General features: G+C 37.9%; 1 protein-coding gene across 2 annotated transcripts; it reads left to right on the top strand.

Annotated features, from left to right (window-relative positions):
* Positions 1-356: 356 nt before the first annotated feature.
* On the top strand, positions 357-20,614 carry TCAIM (T cell activation inhibitor, mitochondrial). 2 transcript variants are annotated; one of them, XM_014884067.2, is made up of 11 exons: positions 357-426; positions 2,387-2,462; positions 5,656-5,791; positions 6,334-6,487; positions 7,385-7,631; positions 9,256-9,378; positions 12,006-12,103; positions 13,731-13,822; positions 15,822-16,054; positions 16,552-16,683; positions 20,071-20,614. In XM_014884067.2, exons 2-11 carry the CDS (start codon positions 2,434-2,436, stop codon positions 20,294-20,296), a joined length of 1,470 nt encoding a protein of 489 aa, XP_014739553.2. In that variant the 5' UTR covers positions 357-426; positions 2,387-2,433; the 3' UTR covers positions 20,297-20,614. The 2 variants fall into 2 exon arrangements, with proteins under 2 accessions (XP_014739553.2, XP_014739554.2); XM_014884068.2 differs by lacking the exon at positions 357-426 and adding an exon at positions 523-541.
* The last annotated feature ends 822 nt before the right edge of the window (positions 20,615-21,436 follow it).

Raw genomic sequence — 21,436 nt, 5'->3', positions numbered from 1 at the left:
TGTTTTTTTTCTGCAGAACAAAAGGCGACGTGAAGCGCACACAAGCATTTGGCTAAACTGCTCCCATGCCCTCAGGAAAAGGCATTCCTTCTGTCGGGGTTTTCCCCTTCCGTATCCGCGAGGAGCCACTGCAGGTGTACCCGGCCTGTCGGGCGCAGCGGTCTCTGGAGTAGGAAAGGGTCGCTTCCCTCAGGCGCCCCGAGGGGCGGGGCCTGCGGGGCGCGCCCCCGACGCCGGGGGCGGGGCCGGGGCGGGGGAGCCCCGCCCGCCCGAGCGGCCGCTCAGCGGAGGAGCCGCCAGGGGGCGGGAGCGCAGGCGCGCGCCGGCCCCGCCCCCGGCGGGAATCCCCCCCCGGGCCCGCCCCCTCCGGGGCCGTCGGTGGGGGCGATGGGGCCGAGCCCCGGCGGGCGCTGTCCGGCCGCGGCGGTAAGCGGGGCCGGGCTCGGGCCCTCGGCGCGCCTCTCCGCGAGCGGGAGGGAAGGCAGCGCGGCCCACCGCCCACCTGCGCGGGGCGTCCGCTCGGACGGCGGCCGGAGGACCGGTGCGAGGCCGAGCCCGGGTGGTGTGGGGGGGGTCTGCTTTGAAACCGGGCCAGGCCGCGTCGCTCGGTGCTCGCCGGCGGGGTGGGGGCCGGGGGCTGCCCGCGCGCGCTGGCACGCGCGTGGCGGTACGTGCGCGCGAGCACGCGCGGCCATGGGTCTCGGCCGAGCTCGGCTCGGTTCGGCTCTGCCCGCCCGGCCCGGCGTCGGCGGCTTCTCATCCCGCTCCTTGTTCCTGACGAGGGTGCGAAAGGCCCGTGAGCCGGTCAGCTCTGCCGCCCTCTGGGAAGACCTTGCCTTTAGTGGATCTTAAGGCGAATTCTACCAGGGCTCTCTTTTCGGTAGTTAAAGTAATTTAGTGGTCGGACCACTGCAGCTGATTTCAAGCAGTGAGCGAGTCACGTTCGCCCGAGCTTATTTTCTGAGCGCTGTCACCTTGTTGATTTTTACGCTGTTTTCTCCATGCTGCCTCAAGTGTAGGTAAACACCTGGAGCTGACAAGAGCGGGGGGGTGGCAGCGATGAGCGACGTCGTGGTGCCAAAGGCTTCTGCGACATAATTCATATTTTGTTTTTTTTCAGCGGGTACTTGTCTTTGAGGTTGGGTGCAGGTGAAACTCAGTCAAACGCAGGAGGTTTTGTTTTTCAGCTAAGTGGTGTACCAATTTCCAAGCAGTTAATAGAGCATTTAAAGTAAGAAACAATGATGCTTTTGTCTGATTATATAAAGCGTCACCGCGGATTAAGTGAGATTGTTGAGTTTTTTCCATTCTCTACCCAAAGCCTGAAACTAAAATTACAGTGAGGGAAAACTGTTCTATGACCAGAGAGCTTTTTAATGTATTTAACTTAATTTATGATTAGGACTGTTGTTACAGACAGTGAAAACAACATGGTTACTGTTTTGCCCACCTATCTGAAAATCAGAAGACAAAAATTGTCAAGCGTTTTGGAGATATTTTAGCCCAGTATGTTTTTTTCTTCCCACTATCTGCCTCTAGTAAAAATTTTGGTTCTTGGTTAAGTATATTTGTATTAATAATATGCACTTCTGAAACTTCCAGTGTTTTGCAAAGCACACATAGGAAGTGTCGTGCTATATCGGAACACGGATGATGTTTCTCTAATAGCTGTTCATCTCGGGTTCTTTAAAACAGCATATGTAGCAGGCATGTTATTTTGATGAGTGTGAAGTGTATTTAAAAAAATGCTTGAAAACATTGCCAATAGGGAGCTTATCTCATAATCCCTGATAATTAGGTGTATACAGGTACTCTGACATACCGAGTGGTTTGTTTGTCTTCTGTTGGCAAACTCTTAGCCTACAGTTGCCTAGTGCAGAAGTTACTGGTAAGAATTGCTAATTCATTTTTATGAATGTCAGCAAACGTTTGATAAGGATTCCCAGGCATTGTTGTATGACAGTGATTTTCCCTCTGGTTTTATGTTACCCTCCCATAAAGTAGTTGGCACGTGTGTTATGAAGTATTAATATATGAGTGTAGGAATTAGTAAAAGTTTATATCGAATGCCATGTGTTAGTGCTTAAAGAAAGCTTGTGTTTGTTTGCTTTTTAAATTCTTAGGAGTTCTTCTTCCCTAACTGGAGTACCTTTAAATGTTCATTCTCAAATCAAGATGCTGTAAAACAACTCTTAATATTGGCACTATTAGTAAACTGAAAGCATTCTTACACAAAGCTTTAGATTTTATGTGTGGTTGCTCAATGTTATATTACTATTGTGACTTTAAAAGTTATCACCCAAGGTTTAGAAAATGCACTAGTCAGTAACAGGGGAAAATATCCATGTCCATTTCTAAAAGGGATTGTTTTTTTCCTTTTTTAAAGTGAGTGAGTGGATGGCTGAAATTTGGCTCAACCATTAAGTTGCTGAAATGTTTTGCTGCTTGAGAACCGTGAGAAGGTATGGCATGTTACTGACCTAATTTACCTTTTGCATATGTTTTAATATTTGCTTATGACTTGCATATTTGTGAAACTGGTTTAATATTTTTGTTTCATGCTTATTTCTTTGACATTCTCATCTTTACAGCTTGAAGCTTTCAGCAGAACATCCACAGTTGAAAACCCTCCAAAGCCAAATGCCTGTCCTCAAGTCAGACATTACAAAGGCTCTCAACAAAACAAGAGTTTTAAAATGGCTTAATTATTGATATGGTGTCCAGTATATTACTGTATTATTGAGTTATTGAAGCTTAATGCTTCAAAATGTGTGAATATGTCTGTAACTATGAACTTAACAAAGCTGTTCAGTGCCAAAGCTATATGTGAAAAAGTTGAACTTTGAAGAGATGTGAAGAAAAAGGAAGTTGAAGGGAATTATTTAACCAATAAATTAAATCAGTCTTGGAGTATGATTGCATAATGTGTTCTAGTAGAGATTGTGTTTCATGTCTTTCGTGGAGACGCTGTCCTCAAGGTGGTTGTGTCCTTGGTTTTAATACGAAGCCTTTCTCTGCTCTTCAGATCTAAATGAAGCTCTTGGAACAATCTTTGCTCCTTGTGAGTGAAGCCACAAACATCTTCCTTGCATTTTCTCCCTCTAAACCCATTTTAATTCACTTACTTTGTCACTTCATTTGAAAGATGCCTCCGAGTTCTGTCTTTCACCTTCAGTGAATGAATTCTTCCTTCTGTCACGCTGACTAATTTTGGCCTTTGAGCATTTCTCTTTTAAGTAAATTCAAAATAACTTTTGGCTGGAATCCTGAGCCTTCCTTCTAGCATGACAGTGTTGTTTAGATACAAAACAAGGGAACTAAAGTTAGCCATACTCGACCATTTTTCATGTAGAATAACATATGGAATTTTATGATTAATAAATTCAGAAATATGATTAATAGTTTCCAGGTATGTTGAACTTTTTTCTGAACTACTGGAAACATCATGCAGTGTAGCTTGAGAGTGGATATGGGAAATGGTGTGCAAATAGGTGAACAGAGAACTGAGCTCCCCTTCCTTCTAGCAGCTTGGTCTAGGAGGGTGTGAATTTCTTGCATGGCAGTCAACTGCAATCAGAAGGGTAACTAGATAGTTTACTTTTTTCCTTTGCTGGAAATACTTTTTTTCCTTTTACTGTTTGTGTCCACTTGCTACCTGAAAGAGAAAAATTTGCTATTTTTTCTCAGCAAGACGATTATTTTATGCTTCCAGATCCAAAAATGATAAAGCATATGACCAAGTGGACTTTTTTGCAGAGTGCTTTGCTTCCTGTCTTGCCTAGTCTAGTAGAGGTGTTTTTTCTGCATCAATGGGCAACTCTGGCATGATTTTGTCATTAAGAGCTTTCACTCTCCCTAATAGCATTATACTGCTTCACCATCTCCTGCTGTTTTGAGGATCATGAGGTGTAGTGATGACTAGTCTTAGAGTCTCTGAGATGCAGCCAGCAAGGAGGTAGAAGTGTTTGCCACCAATATATTTTAGCTTTTTTTTTTTTTTTGATCTTACGTTTCATCTACATGCATGAAAATTTTTAAGTTATAGCAGATTTGGAATTCCATTGTCCTTCTTACATCATGAGGTTTTTGTCCACTTTTCTAGAATAATTTCTCTTTTCAGCAAGCTGGCTTTTAAGATTTACTAATTAAATATTTGCCCACCTCTTAGGCAGAAAAAATTAGTCTTCACTGCTTTCATGTTTCTAGTTGAAGAGCTGGGAAGGTTGACAGAAAAAGGTAACGTAAGGGTCACTGCTGCTGCTTGACAGCTCAAATGTTGTCATTTATCATTTGCCGAAATAAAACATTCTGCTTATTGTCTGAGCACAAATTTGGAGATTTTTTTGGCCTTTTTAAAATTAATGATAGCAGTTGGGAAAGTCTCACATTTCTGTGTCCAGGATGATTATCTGCTCTAGGATGCTGGACAAATAGCTCTCTGTAAAACAGTCCTGCTAACTATCATTAATCAAGTTACTGGTTTTATGTGAGCTGGAAGCAGCTTTGTCTCTAATCTGCCATATATTTTCCTTTTTGGGAGTTGCAGTTTGAATTGATACTGTGAGGAGTGCAACTTCACTGTACTGCTTAACAGAGCAGAGTCTCTGCCCTTTTGATTTGCAAACTAAAATGAATCTTAGTCACTGAAATTAGCCTGTTGAATTTGTTAGCTTGTGAAATCAGCTGAAGAAAAAACCTACTGTTCTATATCTACCAATTCACATTTTCTTGATGCTTTTATGTATACTTTCTTGCTTCTTAGTTTGCTAAACCTGAATGTTGCCTTTGAGCTATGACAGGATATTTTGGTGGTTTTGAATGCAGGACTTGGTTTTTCTTTCCATTTCAGTCTTCTGTTACACAAGTATGCTTGTTACAGAACTGTTGTTTAATTTCTACGTAATTGCAGGCATTCAATCATTTGAATTTTCTGAACTTCCTAGAACTTCTTCAACTTAACTTTTCCTTCTGATCTTAGGTAAAACAATCTTCTTTTCTTACCATTACATTTCTTTTAGTCCTGGTTTCTTGTAACTCAGTGAAGGTAAAAGGGCAAAAAGTATTGTCTTTTTACTTGATGTTTTCTATAAAAGAGTATGTTCAGGAAAGTATTTTTTTTATGGACACAAGTATAGAACACAGAAACTACTGCAGAACTTTTTTTCACTGCATCGTGATTATTATTCTTGGGTAAAATCTAATATTCTTTTGGCACTTCTTGAAAAATACTGGGTTTGGCTTTTCTATCTTGGAGGTTCAGAGGTATTGAAGGGTTAGCATTTAAGAGCTTCAGCAATGTCTACAAAAAATGCCACTAAAGCCAGTATTTGCAATTTGAACTACATGACTGGGGAATTTTTATTTGATGCATGTTTAAGAAAGTAGAGAGAAGTTCCTATACTTACTTATATGCCTTGTTCCACCACTAGCATCCACCATTCCTCAAACCTGTTGGATTGGCACTGTCAAAACACAGCTTTGTTAATCCCAAGGGAAAAGGTCCAGAATTCAGACTCCTAATTTAAATTTTCCAGTTTTAAATTATTGTACTTGCAACTATGACTGTTTGCTCCATTCTGTCACATTTTAATGTAATTATATCAATTTGTCACTTGATTGGTAGCATCAAACATAAACATTTTACTAATTTGTTAGGTCATGTCTGGAAAGGATACTGCTGCAATGCATTCTTCAGTCAAGAACTTTGTCAGGCGCTGATGCCATCAATGCTCTCAGACCTTTCTATTTTGCTGTGCATCCAGATTTCTTTGGCCAGCATCCCAAAGAGAGGGTAAAAATATTTTAGTATGCTTTCTTTGTAAATATTTCATATATCAAGGATGGAAATTTTCTAGTTTCCCTGCTGTCAGAAAGACAAAAGTAATGTTAGAATAAATTATGGTTAGTACCAGAGAACAAAAAGATGCACTTCCTAAATTTTTAGTAAGAATAGATGCCCTAAAAGTCCCTGATTCGTTAATCATATTTTGTAATTGTTATAAAGAAAATACTGAAATCTTCCAGGCTAATTTATAATACATTTTACTTTATCACTTTGAAGTGCTGTGCATTATATTTGAATAAATTAATTTCTTTAAACCTGAAAGACAGTGGGTTTTGGAATCTACACAAATGTACAAGTATGTACACCATACAAATATATTAGTGCAAGTTAATTATAAATGCTGAGACTATGAACCATATTATTGCTTGTTAAAAGCAACTGACATTTTGTAAAACCTAATTCTGCATGTAAGATTAAAAAAGTTTGGAAGAAAAATGACCAAATTCATAATCTGTAATTTTTGTTTGTTTGTTTTTATTTTAAAACAGGAAGTAAATGAAAACTCTCTGAAGAGGCTAAATGGCTACTTGGAGAACCTACAGAAACCAGGATTTCGTTCCTTTAAGCCAACTCAGCTTACTTTTTATGTAAGAGAAAGAGAACCAAATTCTTCTAATGTTCAGGAATCCTTCAGTGCTTCAGGTGCTTTTATACTGGGTAGAATGTATCTTCCTGTATTTTAATTCCTTCAGAGCATTGCTTAGCCTTGTGCAGTTATAACAACTTTTCACCTGAGTAAAATCCTGTCAAAGTATGAAAATCTGTATTAGATCAGGCAGGTGGGACCATCCCAAGTAGTTGCACATCTTAAGCTTTAAAAAGCCTTGAAAGAATGAGGCATGACAGTCCTCAGGTCAAGTTACAGTATAAGGAAGTAAAAAAGGTGGATGTAAATGATAATATTTCTGCTTTTAATACCATTGCCGTGTTTACCTGTAGCAACAGTTGAGTCCTTGTCCTCATGGCAGTTCATGTGTACTACACAATGTCAGGGCACTTGCAGAATCAGTAGGAGCTTGCTCTCTAAGCAGAAGCTGTATAGTATCTGAAGTATCAATTTAGTTCATTGTCTCTTATTTTTGAGACTACAAAAAATGTTGCCAAATTTGAGATGTTGCTTTTGATCAACTTTATTCTACATATTTGTCTCCAGTACCAATATGCCTTACTTAACAGAGTTTTACATTCTGTATCCTGACAGTCAAAACAGCTAAGCAAATTGTGAGGGACTCTCATGCTAGAAATTAAAATCATGCTGGTTTTCAAGAAAATCGTAGGGGTATGTCTGGTCTCCTTAACATAACATTTGAACTGGATGCTGTCCTCTGCTCTTGAGTCAAAAGCTTACTTTCTACTTAGGGAAATTAGGCCCAGTAGCTAAGTGACGGGAAACTGCATGTGAATTTTGCAGTAAGTATTGAAATAATAGTTGGAAATTATGATGATACTATCTGGGCCTTGTTTAGCTTCTTGTATAAGAGGAAGGAAATGGGAATGCATTTTAAGTAATTCTAATTAAATGATACTTGTTTTTTACAGGGTTTCGAGCAGTCAGTTTTACATTACATACTAGGGATCTCCTGAGCACAGTATTAGATATTCTCAACTCCTGCAGTTTATCTACAGAGCATGTTCAGAGTTTGAATGTGAACTCTCAGCCCCACAAGGAAGCAAAAAGCACAGTGAACAGACCTATCAAATGGGATAAGACTTATTATTCATTTACTGGATTCAAGGATCCGGAGGAGGAACTTGAGCAAGCCCAGAGAGTGGAAACAACTTTACTGTATGTAATACTTTCATTGAACTGAAATTTTGAAACCTAAATTTGTCTTACTCTAATGCTGAGTTTTTTAAAGGTAGGCAATAAACATTCTGAACAATACAAAGCTTTATTGTCCAACATGTAATTTTACCATGCTTTTTATAATTAGAATTCAAGTGAACTGCTGGGATAACTACAGTGCCAGCAAAGCTGAAGCATTCTTGTCTCTTTGCCCAGCAGTCATGTTGGTCAATCTAGTTTTGGTTGATCTAGTTTTTCAGATTTGTGGAATATTGGTGGCAATTCAAAAGAAGGCAGGGGCTCGACTTGCTCCAAATAACTCCATACAGGACTTCCGTGACACAAACTTATATGGCTGTTAACTTTATTGTTCCTATTTCATTATCACATTCTGTTGAGGGTGGGAGATAACACATGAAAACTAAGGTTAAAAGGTTTTAATATGCACGGTATCTTAGTATTGTGCTTCTCATTTGTTGTTCAGCAAGAAAACCTTAATATTTAAGTCAGTGTAGTTATAAATGCTGAACTTGAGTTACATGTAGTATGTTTTGTAGTAAAGTTGGTGGTTTAAAAAAATGTGCTTATTTTGGGACTCGTACGAATTTTGGGGCCTTGAAAAACTTTGTAACAATGAGATTTAGGTGCCATTTGAAACGAATGCAGAACTGTGCTGGAAGGATCTTCAGAGCAAAGTATGCCCCTTGTCCTGCATACCACCTCACATATAAAACTACTGTAATATACACAATTATAAAACATTTAACTGAAATTTAACGTGCTAGAGAATATTTTTACTTATTTTTACACATTTACAAGGAATGCTTTGGACAGTTACATATTAACAGTCTCGTTTTACTACATAGACAGCTGGCATCAGGCCTCCCTTTTTACTTGAGTTTGAATTTTTTTGCTTCAAATACAAACGAGAATTGAACTATTTGTTAGCAAAAGTTTGCGTATGAAAATTAGTTTATACTGTGAACAAAGACTAAATCTCTTAAATAGTAACCTTTTCCTAGAAACAGAATTACCTACTGAAAGTCTAGATGTACTCAGAGTCATGTTTGTCTGGTTGTGATTATTGGCAAAAAACTATAAAACTTTGACCTGTTTGATCTATGTTCATGTCAGCTCTGTAAAAGTTACCTAACTTAGCCCTTCAGTACCACCTCCCATATCAGATAGTCTACTATGATCACTTTGTTTGGGTTTTTTTTTGTTAGGTTTTGGTGTGTTTGGGTTTGTTCGGGTTTTTTTTAAAGGCACATATGTGGAGATTCCTTAAATTAAATCATAGAGTTCTGAAGATCTCCCCTGAATTCACACTGATCTGTTTTATGCCTTTTACACACACACACATCGTACAGTTTTAACAATGTCAGTGATTTTGGTTTGATTTCTTAGTCCCCTCCAAAGACATTAAGTGCCAGGGTTTCCTCTGTAGATATCTTCAGGTGAAGTGTTTAGCAATTTCAAGTTCTATCCTCTGTTTTTAAAGTATCCCTTTTCCTGATAATATGACTTGAAACGTGTTAGCAGTAAGAATTGCATTACATGTACTGCTTACATAATAGATCATACAGCAGCATGCTTCTACTGTTGAGTATTTTTCCTCTTTCAGGTCCTGGCTAGATTATAATGAAGCAAGTGCAGTAAAAAAGCTGAAAAAGAGTTTGCCACTTAGAAAAGAATTAGAACGTTTGAAAATTGAACTTTCTCATGAACTCCAGCTCTCAGATATCAGGTAATTAATTAGATCAGTTGAACTTGGATTAAGACAGTCAAAGCAAGGAAGTGTTGTCTTATACTATGCTGTAAACTTTAAAAGCTTATTTTGGCAAAACAGCTGTATTTCATATATGAAGAAGTGTTACTGCACTGAGTATTTTTCTAGAGGTATTCTATTGGGACAAAAGTTTCCTGTTACAATCTGCTCCGAGAGACCTCCTGTTTGTAAGTGAAAATAGAGGCTCCAGTTAAAGCATTCACAGAAATAGAACTGGTGTGTATGTGTTAGTTTGGGTGTTCCGCTGGTTAAAATTGCATTTCCTGAATTGAAGTTAATATCTACAAAGGTAAGGAGACGGGCAGCGAAATGCAACTTTGCACATGGTACATAATGACATCCTGTGAATGCTTAATAGAAATGTTCTTTCTTCTTTAGTGTTCAGTTTCTCACTCTCCAGAGGAGATTTGTTTGTTTGAAAGATCTGAGTGCAGTTGGACGTCTTGATTCTTCAGAATATTTTCCAGAAAATAGTTTGCGATTTTTTTTGTAAAGGTTTGTGCCTTTGAGTGAGGATGTTGTGAAATGAGATATTCAGGGTGGGAAACGTGGCAGCAAAGGTATTCACAAATGGAAAATAAACTTTGGGGGATTATTTCAAGGGCTGGTGTGTTAGGTTCTATTTTTTTAACCAGGAAAGAGAGTTGGAGCTTCTAAAATCATGCTTTTGTCCTTTCACCGTGCAAAAGACCCTGGTTTCCTTTAAGCTGAAGCCAGGTTTTTTTGAACACGATTTCTAATTCTCTTTAACTGTGCTGTGGTGAGGGATTTTAACATTCTGAAACAGTCTTCAGTATTAAAAGCGTAGGTTTGATTTTATTCGTGGCTTATATTAATTTTCTTAAATAGTTTGTGCTTCCAAAATACATTAAAATTATTGTGTTCCATAAAGAGTTATTAATCTTCCATGAGCTACATTGTTATAATTCAGAAAAGGATGTGAGTGTTGGAAATCTGACAAGCCAGTATCTTAATAGGACACTATTACTTGTGATTCTGTGGCGTCGTGGTAGTGTTCACAGAGATCTGAAAAATAACTGGATCACTGGCTTTATTCCCCATATAAGTTTAAGACAGATGAAGAAATGGCCACCTTTTTCTGCTCCCCATCTGGTGTTGCTGAAAGCAAAGTGATATTGCTAGGTAACAGTAAATAATGTGAATTACTTGTATTTGATTAAATTGCCTCACAAGTGCTGTGGCATAGTGCCATTCTCTGCATCCCAGAGAGTAAGGTTCTGCCAGTTAGGTTTCCCTAAATGAGATGATGTGGGTGACCCCAGGCAGCAGTTGAGCACCCACACAACCACTTGCTTATACACCCCCAGTGGAATGGGAGGAAAAGAATAGGAAGAGCACAAGCAAGAAAATTTGTTGGTTAAGGCAGAAGTTTAATAGCTGAAGTGAAGCAAAACTCTTTGAGTTCAAGCAAAGCGAAAGGAGAAATGAATTCTGTGCCCTGTTGATGGACAGGTGTTTAGCCACTTCTGGGCAGTTGGGCCTCAGCATGTGTAATGCTTGCTTGGGGAGACAAACACCATAACTGTGGAGGTCCTGCTTCCTTCTCCTTTTCCTCAGCATTTATTGTTGAACATGACATGTGGTCTGGAATATCCCTCTGGTTAGTAGGAGTCACCCAGCCTGGCTGTGTCCCCTCCCAGCATCTTGTCCACCCCAGCCTACTAGCTGATGGTGGGGGGCAGAGTGGGAAGAAAAAAGGAAGACCTGGACACTGTGCCAGCACTGCACAATAGCCAAAATACTGATGTGTTATGATCACCGTTAATAAAATATAAAATATGAATGTTATGAAGAAAACTAACTCAATTCCAGACAGACACAGTGAAATAAAGGAATGGGAATTTTCCACTTTGAGACAGTTTTATATCAACTAAGAGTCTGTAAAAAGGTGTATTTTTCCAACACACTGGGACAATTTGGCAATTTAGATGCTTTTTGAAATTTGCTTAGCAATTAGTCTGATCTGTCTGTGATGGAAAAGATGTCAAAACTATGTGTATTACAGCCAGCAAGGTAACACCTGGCTCTTGAATGGTTTAACAAAAATTGCTCCACTGTAAAATACGAATAATACATAGTGACTTTCCATTGGAATCATAGTAATGTTTTGGGCTAGGAACCAAAAAAAAAGGAAAATAAGACAATGTCCTTACGTATTGTATTTGCTCCTCTGGACAAACATTGCACAGTGTCCAAACAAACTGCATGCTCCATGACCAGTCCAAATACTGGGTTGTCTGGTGCTGTTTTCTTACTAACTCCCTCTTACTGGGGGAAAAATTTACAAGTTCTGTCTACCTGGCTTTATGTTTATTTTTCCTGGTGTTAGTTTTCTTTGTTTATTCTTTGGGACTCACTTTAAGAAACACTGGAATTTTATTTGGGCTTTTTATGTTTAAATAGCATATGACATGGACAGCTTTTGAGTAGCCTTTGCTTTTATTACTGTTAGGGTGGTATTTTGCCTGTGTTATAAGTCTTTGAGCTTCATCTCAACTTCTGTGATTTTATTTTTTTTTTTATACTATTGAGGATTAAATGTTTTTAATTACATTTTTATTTAGGTGGCAGAGAAGCTGGGGCATTGCTCACCGCTGTAGCCAGCTACACAGTCTGGGTCGCTTGGTCCAACAGAGACCTGAAATATTAGAGAATGTTAAAGGTATTTCTGTTTCTTGTTTCATATATCCTAATATAGTATTGATTCAGAAATGAGCATGGATCTTCTCTGACAAGGAAGCTCTAGTTCTTATTACAAATTCTTTTGATAACTGCAAAAACAGACTTGTCAGGCTTACTGAAAAGCTGGTGAGAACTTATATATAAAGCTACAGGGTATTTTTTTAAAGTGATCTTTCCTTTGAGTTTATTCACTGCACTCAGCTTCTAGTTTACTTCTTAATAAATGCTAGTGGAGTCTGTTGAAGGCAATAGACTTAATATTAGAATGAAAGTAAAAATTGTAAACTGAACCTCTCAAAAGGGTGGCGGTAGCAATAGATTGTTGCCCATGGTAGATTCAAGACAAAAATGTGGGTAGGTCTCGAGCCCTAGCAAGGATTTACTAGAATACCTTTAAAATGCTACTGCTTTCTTTTCTCATGTGTGTTCCATAAAATAACTACATTAATGTCAGTATTTTCTCAGGAAAAACTAAAGTATTCTGTAAGCCTGACCTGCCATTCTTCTCATATAGCTGTTTGACCTGTAGCAGTAGCTATTTCCTCTAATTGTAATTCCACATTTTATACCTGTCTGCAGATACTCAGTTTTGAGTGGCTTTCATTTAAGGGTTCATCTAATCCTTTGCCAAAAGACAGAATGGGAAGGACAATGAGTAGTAATTTTAAATTGTATCAGATTTCAAATGAATTTCTTTTCCTGAGCGTGCTAAAGATTGAAAGTGTTAGAGAAGTCTGTCTTGTGAACCTGTTGTAGTCTCCATCTTTGAAGATATTTAATAATGCACTGGATAAATACCTGTCAGTAATTATACAAGTACAGTTGATGTTGCCTTAGGATACAAGGATGGACTAGAAGCATTGAAGTCAGTGTTGCTCTTTCTTTGAGATTTTGGAAAACTGATTTCTGAGAGCAAGAACTTCTACTTAAGCCTTGGCTTGTAGATTAATACATCACACTGAAGACTTTTGTGGAAGCTTATTGTGATAAATAGTTGCCTGTGCTTTTACCCTAAAGAATTCTTGAGGATATTTGTACTCAATCTAAAAAAACATACACTCAAAACTGATTTATCCCCCTAAAAATCCACCTAGAGTTAGCCTTTTTTGTTGTCTCTATTTTAAAAAAAGAATGAAAACATGATGTCCAAGTGTTTCTTACAGCTTGCATTTTGCTGAGAGTTCTGAAATAGAGTTGAATGGCCTTATTAATAGTTATTTGACCAACTTTTAATTTATATATGCTTCAGGCATATACTATATGTGTCCTACTTTATACATGATTTGTACAGATTCTTTGAATATCCTCTCTGAAGAGATTTTCTCATATTTTAAAAGCAGTCATAAGAAAAAAGTCCAAGTAAATAAGAATCTATTAAGTTCAAACAGAGAAGGCAAATGCTGGGTCAGGTTTGTATGGAAAAAATTCTTAAACTGCAGTTTTCAAGAACCTTTCAAAATTTTGAGGATAACAGAACCACTGCTTACATGCGTTTGTGCTGCAGAAATACATTGCTTGTGACATGTTAGCAGCCTAGTTAAGTCTTTAGTAATTGCAGGAATGATTGCAGTAACCCAAATTAGTAAAGAGGTTTGTTCAATCTCTAGGACGCACGGTGGTATTTACAGACCGCTCGGGTATGAGTGCAGCAGGTCACATAATGCTGGGGACCATGGATGTTCACCATCACTGGACCAAAGTAAGAAGATTTCCAATTAAATGAAAACGGCCCTTGTGACATCCTTTTTTAAACTATAAACAAAAATGTTAATAGGTGCAGATAACCATTGAGTGATTTAAAGCAAACGCTTAGCTGATGTGTTTAGCATAGTGGTGTACACTGCATTCGAAATTTAATCCCGTGTGTGCTTTACTGACAACAGTCTTTGCTAGATCTTTGCTTTCATTAGTAAGTCAGAGCCACGTCCGATTAGATATAAAGAAAACTAAGTTGTTATGCACTGTTCCAGTCTGTGCAGTGAGTCCTGGAAGAACACTTTGCGATCCATAAAGAGCTGATTCCCATGAAAAGCTAATGGATTTTATTCCAATCTTTTTTAAATATGAGATTTAAAGGGAGCTGTGAACTGATTTCAGTCAATGACTACTAACCAACCCTGTCACTCTCTTTTGTTCTTTTAGGCAGCTAATGTGGATGTTGCAGAATTTTATCTTTAGTGACTATGTCAATTCTGCTGCTGCTTGTGTAAAGTTCAGAGTTGATAAGCCTTCTGACATCCTAAATGATAGCGTTGTATGCAAAGGACCGAAAACTAAATATGTAGCAATATCAACATGTCACTTGAGGAATTTTTCTTTCATCTTGGTTACTGAAACATTACTGATAGTTCTATCAAAAAATATTTATTCGTAAAGGGGATTACTGGTGGAATTTAATAGTTGGGAATTTCACCCTGCTAGAATATCAGAATATTCTTTCTGCGTTCCAATCAGTGAATAATATGAAAAGTTAACACTCAATCTTTTTTGGGTGGTTTGAATTTTTGCCTTTATTTGTTTCACTCGGGGGAAAACAAACCATGGCTTGTTAGTGTGAACAATTTACTAATAACTTAAACTAAGAAACTAGAATTTAATAGAAAACTTTCTGAGATTTGAGAATGTTGATAGTCATTGCAATGAAAGTGTTCTGATTATACTAAAATAAACACTGACTTCCTTGAAAAGATAAATGCTTCATCTTCCTAACCTTTGCTGCGAGTTTTTCCAAAGGCATCATAAAGCCACACAAAGTGCCATGCAGATGGAACGATATGTGCAGTTAGTTGTAGTGATGGTATTTGCTTGGGAAGACATTAAGAGTGGTATCTATTTGAACCTGAAATCAAAAGCTTTTCATTTTGAAATGCACTGAAGATCATGTGAAATGTTACACAGAAAGTCAGCAAAGATCTTGATGAGGTTGGTGAGTCAGTTTCTAGAGAATATATTTGTCCAATTCTACCTCATTTTAGAAAGCAGTCCTAAGTGCTATTACTTTTCATCACTAATTACTAGAAGAAGGAAGCAGTAGAATACTGTCCAAGTCAGTCTGTAGAATGCTTGGTCAGAGCTACAATATTTAAAGGAATTTTTCTGGCTTTCTCTGTAACAAGTGCAAATGCTGAACCAAATTTTATTGTGCCAAAAGCTGTTCTGATTCTACTATCAGAACTATCTACTATCTATTCTACTGTTCTTCTGGGTTTCTAAAGAAATAGTTCGGAAATCACTTGACTTGTTGCTGCAGCAGCTCTTTTTTTTTTATGAAAAACTACTTTAAAATATCAATAGACTAGATGGTAGGTAGTGACTACTGTATGAGGAGTAACTCAACCACTATAACTTTGGTGATAAATGTTTTATATAGGCATCAGATTATATATATATATCTTTTATCTGAGACTATTAATTTCTGAATATATTTAGGACATCCATCCATGTTTTTATGTCCTTTTGGTACCTTTATGTTATAAATACAGAAAATACTTAAAAGCTTCTTGGAGTATATCTTGTCCCAAAATGTATATACTTGATATTTCTCACCTATGGTATTTCTTGATTTTTATTTTTTCCTCTTGGGTTCCATGTTTGCACTGTAAAGTGTCTCTTTTATAGTTTCTTGTTATTTTTTAATTTATTGGAATTAACTTTTAAGCTCTGTAACATAGAAAATGTTTGTTCATGTGTATGCACAGATTTTTGAGAGACTGCCAAATTATTATAAGCTTCAAAAAAGGCTGCTGCTCTTGGAAGATCGGATAAGCCAACTCCTGGGAGGCATCCAAGTAATATATATTGAAGAACTGCAGCCTCTGTTGACTCTAGAAGAGTACTTCGAGCTTCTGAACTCTTTCTATAATAAACTACGTGACAGCAGACTACCTTTTCATCCTCGCAGTCTGCGAGGCTTGCAAATGATTCTAGAAAGGTAGGTATTGGCAGGGAAGGTTGATTTCTTCTTTTACTCTTTTCTTTTTGTTCACTGCTTATTGCTCTCACTAAGAAGAAAAGTGATATAATCTCGGATTTTCATTATGTCAAAGTCTTTTTGTTTCTGAAGGTTTTAAGTGCATTTTTTGGGTTAAGAAGGAATCAGACTGAAGAAAATCCTACTTAATTTCATTCAAGTTGGACTCAGAGTTCTGTCTGTTTTAGAGTGTTCTGCTGCATTAAATCAAAACTTTTGTGCTGTCATGATGGTGTTTATATTTTTGAGTATTATTGCCAGTTGCTTTTGAAATGTAATTTTTAAAAAGCGTAACCTACTGTATTTCTCTATTCTCATGAACCAGACTCGATAACTTCAATTATTCTGATTGTGATTAATTTATATTATTTTATCTTTAGAATTTTTTCTGAAAGTAATTTATATAAATAGTTGCATTAAAAAATTATACCTTGTTATTTACTTCCATCATTCATTAGTGACAGATATGCACCAAGCTTGCATGAATTCGGACACTTTATGATCCCAACAGTCTGTGATCCAGCAGCTCTTCAATGGTTTATTTTTGCCAAAGCACAGGAAGCAAGAGAGAATTTGAAAAGAAAGGAGGAGTAAGTGTTCATGTGACTCTATACATTTAGCTCTTTAAAATCTTTGCATGTCCTGGTTTTTATTTGGAGAAGGAGCAGACTTTTAAGGAATGTATTCATACCGTTTGGTGGAAAAACCTCTTTTGTCTCTAAAATAGCAAAGCTGACAGGTAAAGTTCTAAGTAAAGAATTACAGCATTAGCAAATGCAGACTCTTACTAGAAAATACCCTCTTTCGCCTTGTAGAGACAATTCTACATCATTCTGAAGTAAAATATCTTTGCCTACAAGACAAAATCGCATAATTCTTTTTACAATTATGTCCCTGAAGAAGAGGTGGAAAACACCTTCTTAATAATAAGAAAAGCAGCAATTTTTAATAACGTTAATTAAAATGTGACCAAAAAAGCAGTGCAATCTGAATTCAAGATAACTGAGACCAACTAGAGAATCATTATTTCTGGTTGTTGGTCAGTTAGTTGAGAAAAATATTAATTAGTACCTAACAAGGTGAAGAAAATAAAAATGGGGAAGAATGATGAGAGAAATACTTTGTGGGTACTCTCCCTCACAGATGTGAGTGAGAAGAGAATGGTTAATGATAGGCAGTCACAGCACTATACTTAATATTAAGGCCATGCTCTGTAATACCCATCAGAGCTGTGAATTTGGTTCTTGACCTTGTGTCCTGTATGTGTCCTTGAGGATGAAGTAGAGATACTGGGTTTTTTTAATAAAATAGTGTTACAAGTAAGTGGGTGGTACTTGTCCTTTCAGAGGACATTATCGCAGCTTTATTTTTCTTCTTTGGAAAGCTTTTACTGAGTTACTGAACTATCACAGTGTCATTAATGTATACATGGTGTATAGATCCAGATATGTTTCTGTGAAGTTATTTTAGGCACGAGTCTTGCTGAAGGCACTGTGGTTTTAGCTCAGTTAAGACCTCTTTACTTGGAAGGATACATTTATAGATTTTGCAGGTGGACTTCAGTAAACACGATTTTTTGGAATTTTTCTACAATCCTAGTCCATCTTGGAAATTAGATTTTTGCCATATAAATTGTAATTACCGAATAGTTCTCTACGTAACTGTCCACATGTGACAGCTGGGAAAGTATTATCTATAGATTTTGGGAGGGATGTTGTAGCAAATATATACATTTGCATCTGGGTAACTCACTCTCCAAAAAACCTCACGCTACCCATAAAGACACCATCCAGGAAAACTATGCCCTCAGAGTACAAGCAGCTGTGTTGTAAGAATGTAAGAGCCAAGATGCATATCTTGTGTGCTGGATGATTGCTGGTTTGTATGAAATAGTAAAGAACAACTATACTGGGTCACAATGTCTGTCCCCATTATCTATTAGCTTACGGAGAGGCTTTATGGATGGAGCAAAAAATGTGGTGGGTTTTTATTCCGTATGCCTTCCCAGTTTCTATCTGACTGCACTTGAGAAAATACTTAAAGCTGGAAACATTATCTCATGTTAATAGCATTCCATAGACTTTTTATTTTTCCCCCCCTTAATTGTCTTATTACTTTTTGAGCCAGTTTGCATTTTGTGGCTCCAAATAGCCAGTGGCAGCAAATAGCATATTTGAATCACATATGGCATTTGTATGTGAAAGAGGGAGGAGGTGTTCTGTGATTTGTATACCCACAGCCTGGTGATTTAATTTGTCATTCTTTTAGTCTTGTGTGATAGGAAATGCAAAAGTCATTCTGTATCACCGCTGCTTTTGTTTTGTAGCTGTGTCATACTTCCTCTTACTTGTTTTTTATCGAAGCTGAAACCTCCTTTTCCACTTAATGCTTTCTTGGACTCATTCACATCCTTCTGATTTTCCTTAGCCTTGTGTGGTAGTTAAGAAGGCCCTAAGATAAAGGAAAATACTTTGAGATGTACTGGCTGTACTTTGCATGTGGACTTGAATGTTTCACATGCAGTAAACAGCATAGAGTGGCTGTAGTTCTGACCTGAATGCACAAGGAGATCCAAACACTGCTGCTCCACAAAGTTCTGTTATCTGTATGGATAATGTCAGTCTTCTAGTCATGCAGGATTCTCCTTCCCATGCTGCTTTAAAGTATCAGGTTTGTGTGGTAGTAAAGGTGTAAGCCTCCCTGTGGAAGTGACAGGGGAACTGCAGTTCTCCAGCTAACTGGAATTCCTTCAAGGGAGCTTAAGACTTCATAGAACTGGAAAGCTTGATACCTAGGTATTTGGGAATATACTCAAGAAGGTGGCATGAAAATATTCTGTATAGAGGAGACAGACTTGCTCTAGGTTAACTCACTGGCTCAGCTTATCGCTGACTGCCAGAGTAGGCTGGGCTCTTGGGCAGTGATCTGAGTGCCTCAGCAGAGCTCAGTGTCATGCAAGTGCACACAGGTCCCATCCTGAGCTCTGGAGAGTAGTGGCGAGGCCCTACAGCAAACGGGCAAATGGTCTCAGTAGCGATGCCTGTGCTTAGCTTGGGCTGATTCATACCCCAGTGGTGCTGCTGCTTTGTAGCTCCTCCCCTGTCTAGCACAGGGTCCGTGCTGTAGGGCAGCAGTGGTGCTGTGTCTGCAGCCAGACTGGCTTGGAAGTGCAGCTGTGTTCGTGTGGCACAGTGCCAGGGCTAGTGGGGCTGGCTGAACCTGAGCTGTCTCTTCATCAGTTGATCAGTCACAGCTCCAGTGACTTAATTAATCTACACATTAACTTTCTTTCTGAGTAGTTTGAGTTTGTCAGGTGGTGTCTTATTTCTCTGAGGTGAAGGAAAGAAATCATCTGCAAGCTTTGGATTCAAAATTCATAGAATTATGTAGGTTGGAAAAGACCTTTAAGATCATTCGGTCCTAATACAACAACGAAGTTCTGCAATTGGGAAGTTACTAACACACTTAATATGCATCAGTTTACTGTACCTATCAGTTGTTGGTTTTGATGACATACGGAGTACTGGTTTAATTAAGAGTAATTATGAACATGATTTTACACTTAAAACCTAAACTTTCAATGTTATTTAAGTATTTTCATTCCTTACATTAAAAATGAAGCCTCAGAGGATTTTTATTATTATGTTTTTCCCAGTTACTTAGTGAGCAAAAAGATGTCATGGCACAGGCTTTGAAATGTGAGTGTGTTTGAAACGTGGGTGTGCGGTGCTCATAGTCATGGGAGAATGTTAACTCTGACTTCTGAGCTTGGACACGTGTATCAACCTGCACAATAATCTCAGATCCACCATAGCTGTATATGAATTGACACTTTTGTTTACAAGCATATAATCTACTTATTTCAGTATTTCTTGATTTAATATATGTTCAATATATATTGGAATACTTATTTCAAAGTGGGGGTTGTAAAAGATGAAGTTGTAACTTTGTCACTGTGTGTTGTCTCCATTTGCTAGGATGATGATTACAGAGAAGGAGCTAATCAATACTTCCACAGAAAAGTTTTCTTTGGATCGGTTGTATAAGGAACCCAGTGTTTCCAGTGCACAGATGATAGATTGCTGTAAGAGGCTGCTGGAGGAATCGTTGCCCTACCTACAAGGCATGCACCTTTGTGTTTCACATTTCTACTCTGTGCTGCAGGATGGAGACCTGTGTATACCTTGGAACTGGAAAAACTGAGGGATGTATCTGATAATCAGATTAATTGTTTTATTTTCTGTAAGAGGTTATAAATATGAATGTTTTTAAGAGTAAATTATTGAAATCTGTATTTTGATATCAGTATTCAGTTCACAAATTTTCTTCCAACTGCTGCTGAGGAAGGATTGCAGTCCTAGGCAATTTGCACAATGCACAGTATTGGTAGTCCTGGAAAAGACATCTGTACATTATCCATACTACTGTAGGATGATTATGGTTACAGTTAATGGTTACAGTTGTGAAACCACATTTTTGTAGTGAATTCTGAAAATACATTAAATTGCAAGTCTGCAAAAATGTGCATGTGTATTTTTAATATACATGAATATCACCAGATAGATCATCTTAAATAAAGAGTGTACTACTCCAGCCCGACATTACATGCTGTCTTAAGGGGTTGAATGCAGAAGTTAAGAACAGAAGTGGCAATGCTGGCATTTCATATCGCTGCCTATCCCTAAATTAGAAAAAAACAAGGCAGGAGCATTGGAATATTTCTCCTTTGCAGAAGAGAGCAGTACCTTTACTTGGAGTCTACAGCAGAATTTCACATGCTGGTCCAACACTGTTGCCTCAGAATTCCAAAATATGCCAGTTATACTGTCTGTGGTTACTTTAAAGCAGATGTCATTCTCTTTTTGTTTTCCGGCATTTGCTCCATAAATACCAACAATCCTCTTTACTTACACTATAACAGATTGCAAATCCCATACACAACAGTTAAACCCTGAGTAGTTTAATGTGACATCTAAGGGAAGGAAGCACTGATTTGTGTGGGATTGTCTGCAAGAGTAAGTACTTCTCATTAAGAACAAAAGGAGTTTGCAGTATGACAAATGCGTGGATCCTTACTGGTATTTTATTCCTTGAAAATAAATGAAATAAAGTGTGAATGCATGTCAACGCTTTTTCATCATAATATATGCCAAGATGCATATTTAGATTACTACTTTGGAAAATACCATTTGAGAAAGACCAACTGCGTAACATTTCTGGATTTGAATTGACCATAACTGGCAAAAAGAAAGGAATTGTTGAATGCTTACCTGCCTTTTATTTTTGTTTGTATTAAGCGGGGAAATTGGTGTTGGTTTTCTGTTTTCTCCTGTTAGAAGGCTC

The sequence above is a fragment of the Sturnus vulgaris genome, chromosome 1 (genome assembly GCF_052056855.1).
Source record: "Sturnus vulgaris isolate bStuVul1 chromosome 1, bStuVul1.hap1, whole genome shotgun sequence".
Classification (NCBI taxonomy): Eukaryota; Metazoa; Chordata; class Aves; order Passeriformes; family Sturnidae; genus Sturnus; species Sturnus vulgaris.
Note: the sequence above shows the minus strand (reverse complement) of the source record. Positions and strands in the feature narration are given on the sequence as shown.

What these genes read in the sequence shown, in the direction of transcription:
- TCAIM (XM_014884067.2), top strand. Translation starts at nt 2,434, where the DNA reads ATGTTTTGCTGCTTGAGAACCGTGAGAAG. An exon ending in TGCTTGAGAACCGTGAGAAG is followed by an intron (nt 2,463 to 5,655) that starts GTATGGCATGTT and finishes CTAATTTGTTAG; the next exon opens with GTCATGTCTGGAAAGGATAC. An exon ending in AATATTAGAGAATGTTAAAG is followed by an intron (nt 12,104 to 13,730) that starts GTATTTCTGTTT and finishes TTCAATCTCTAG; the next exon opens with GACGCACGGTGGTATTTACA.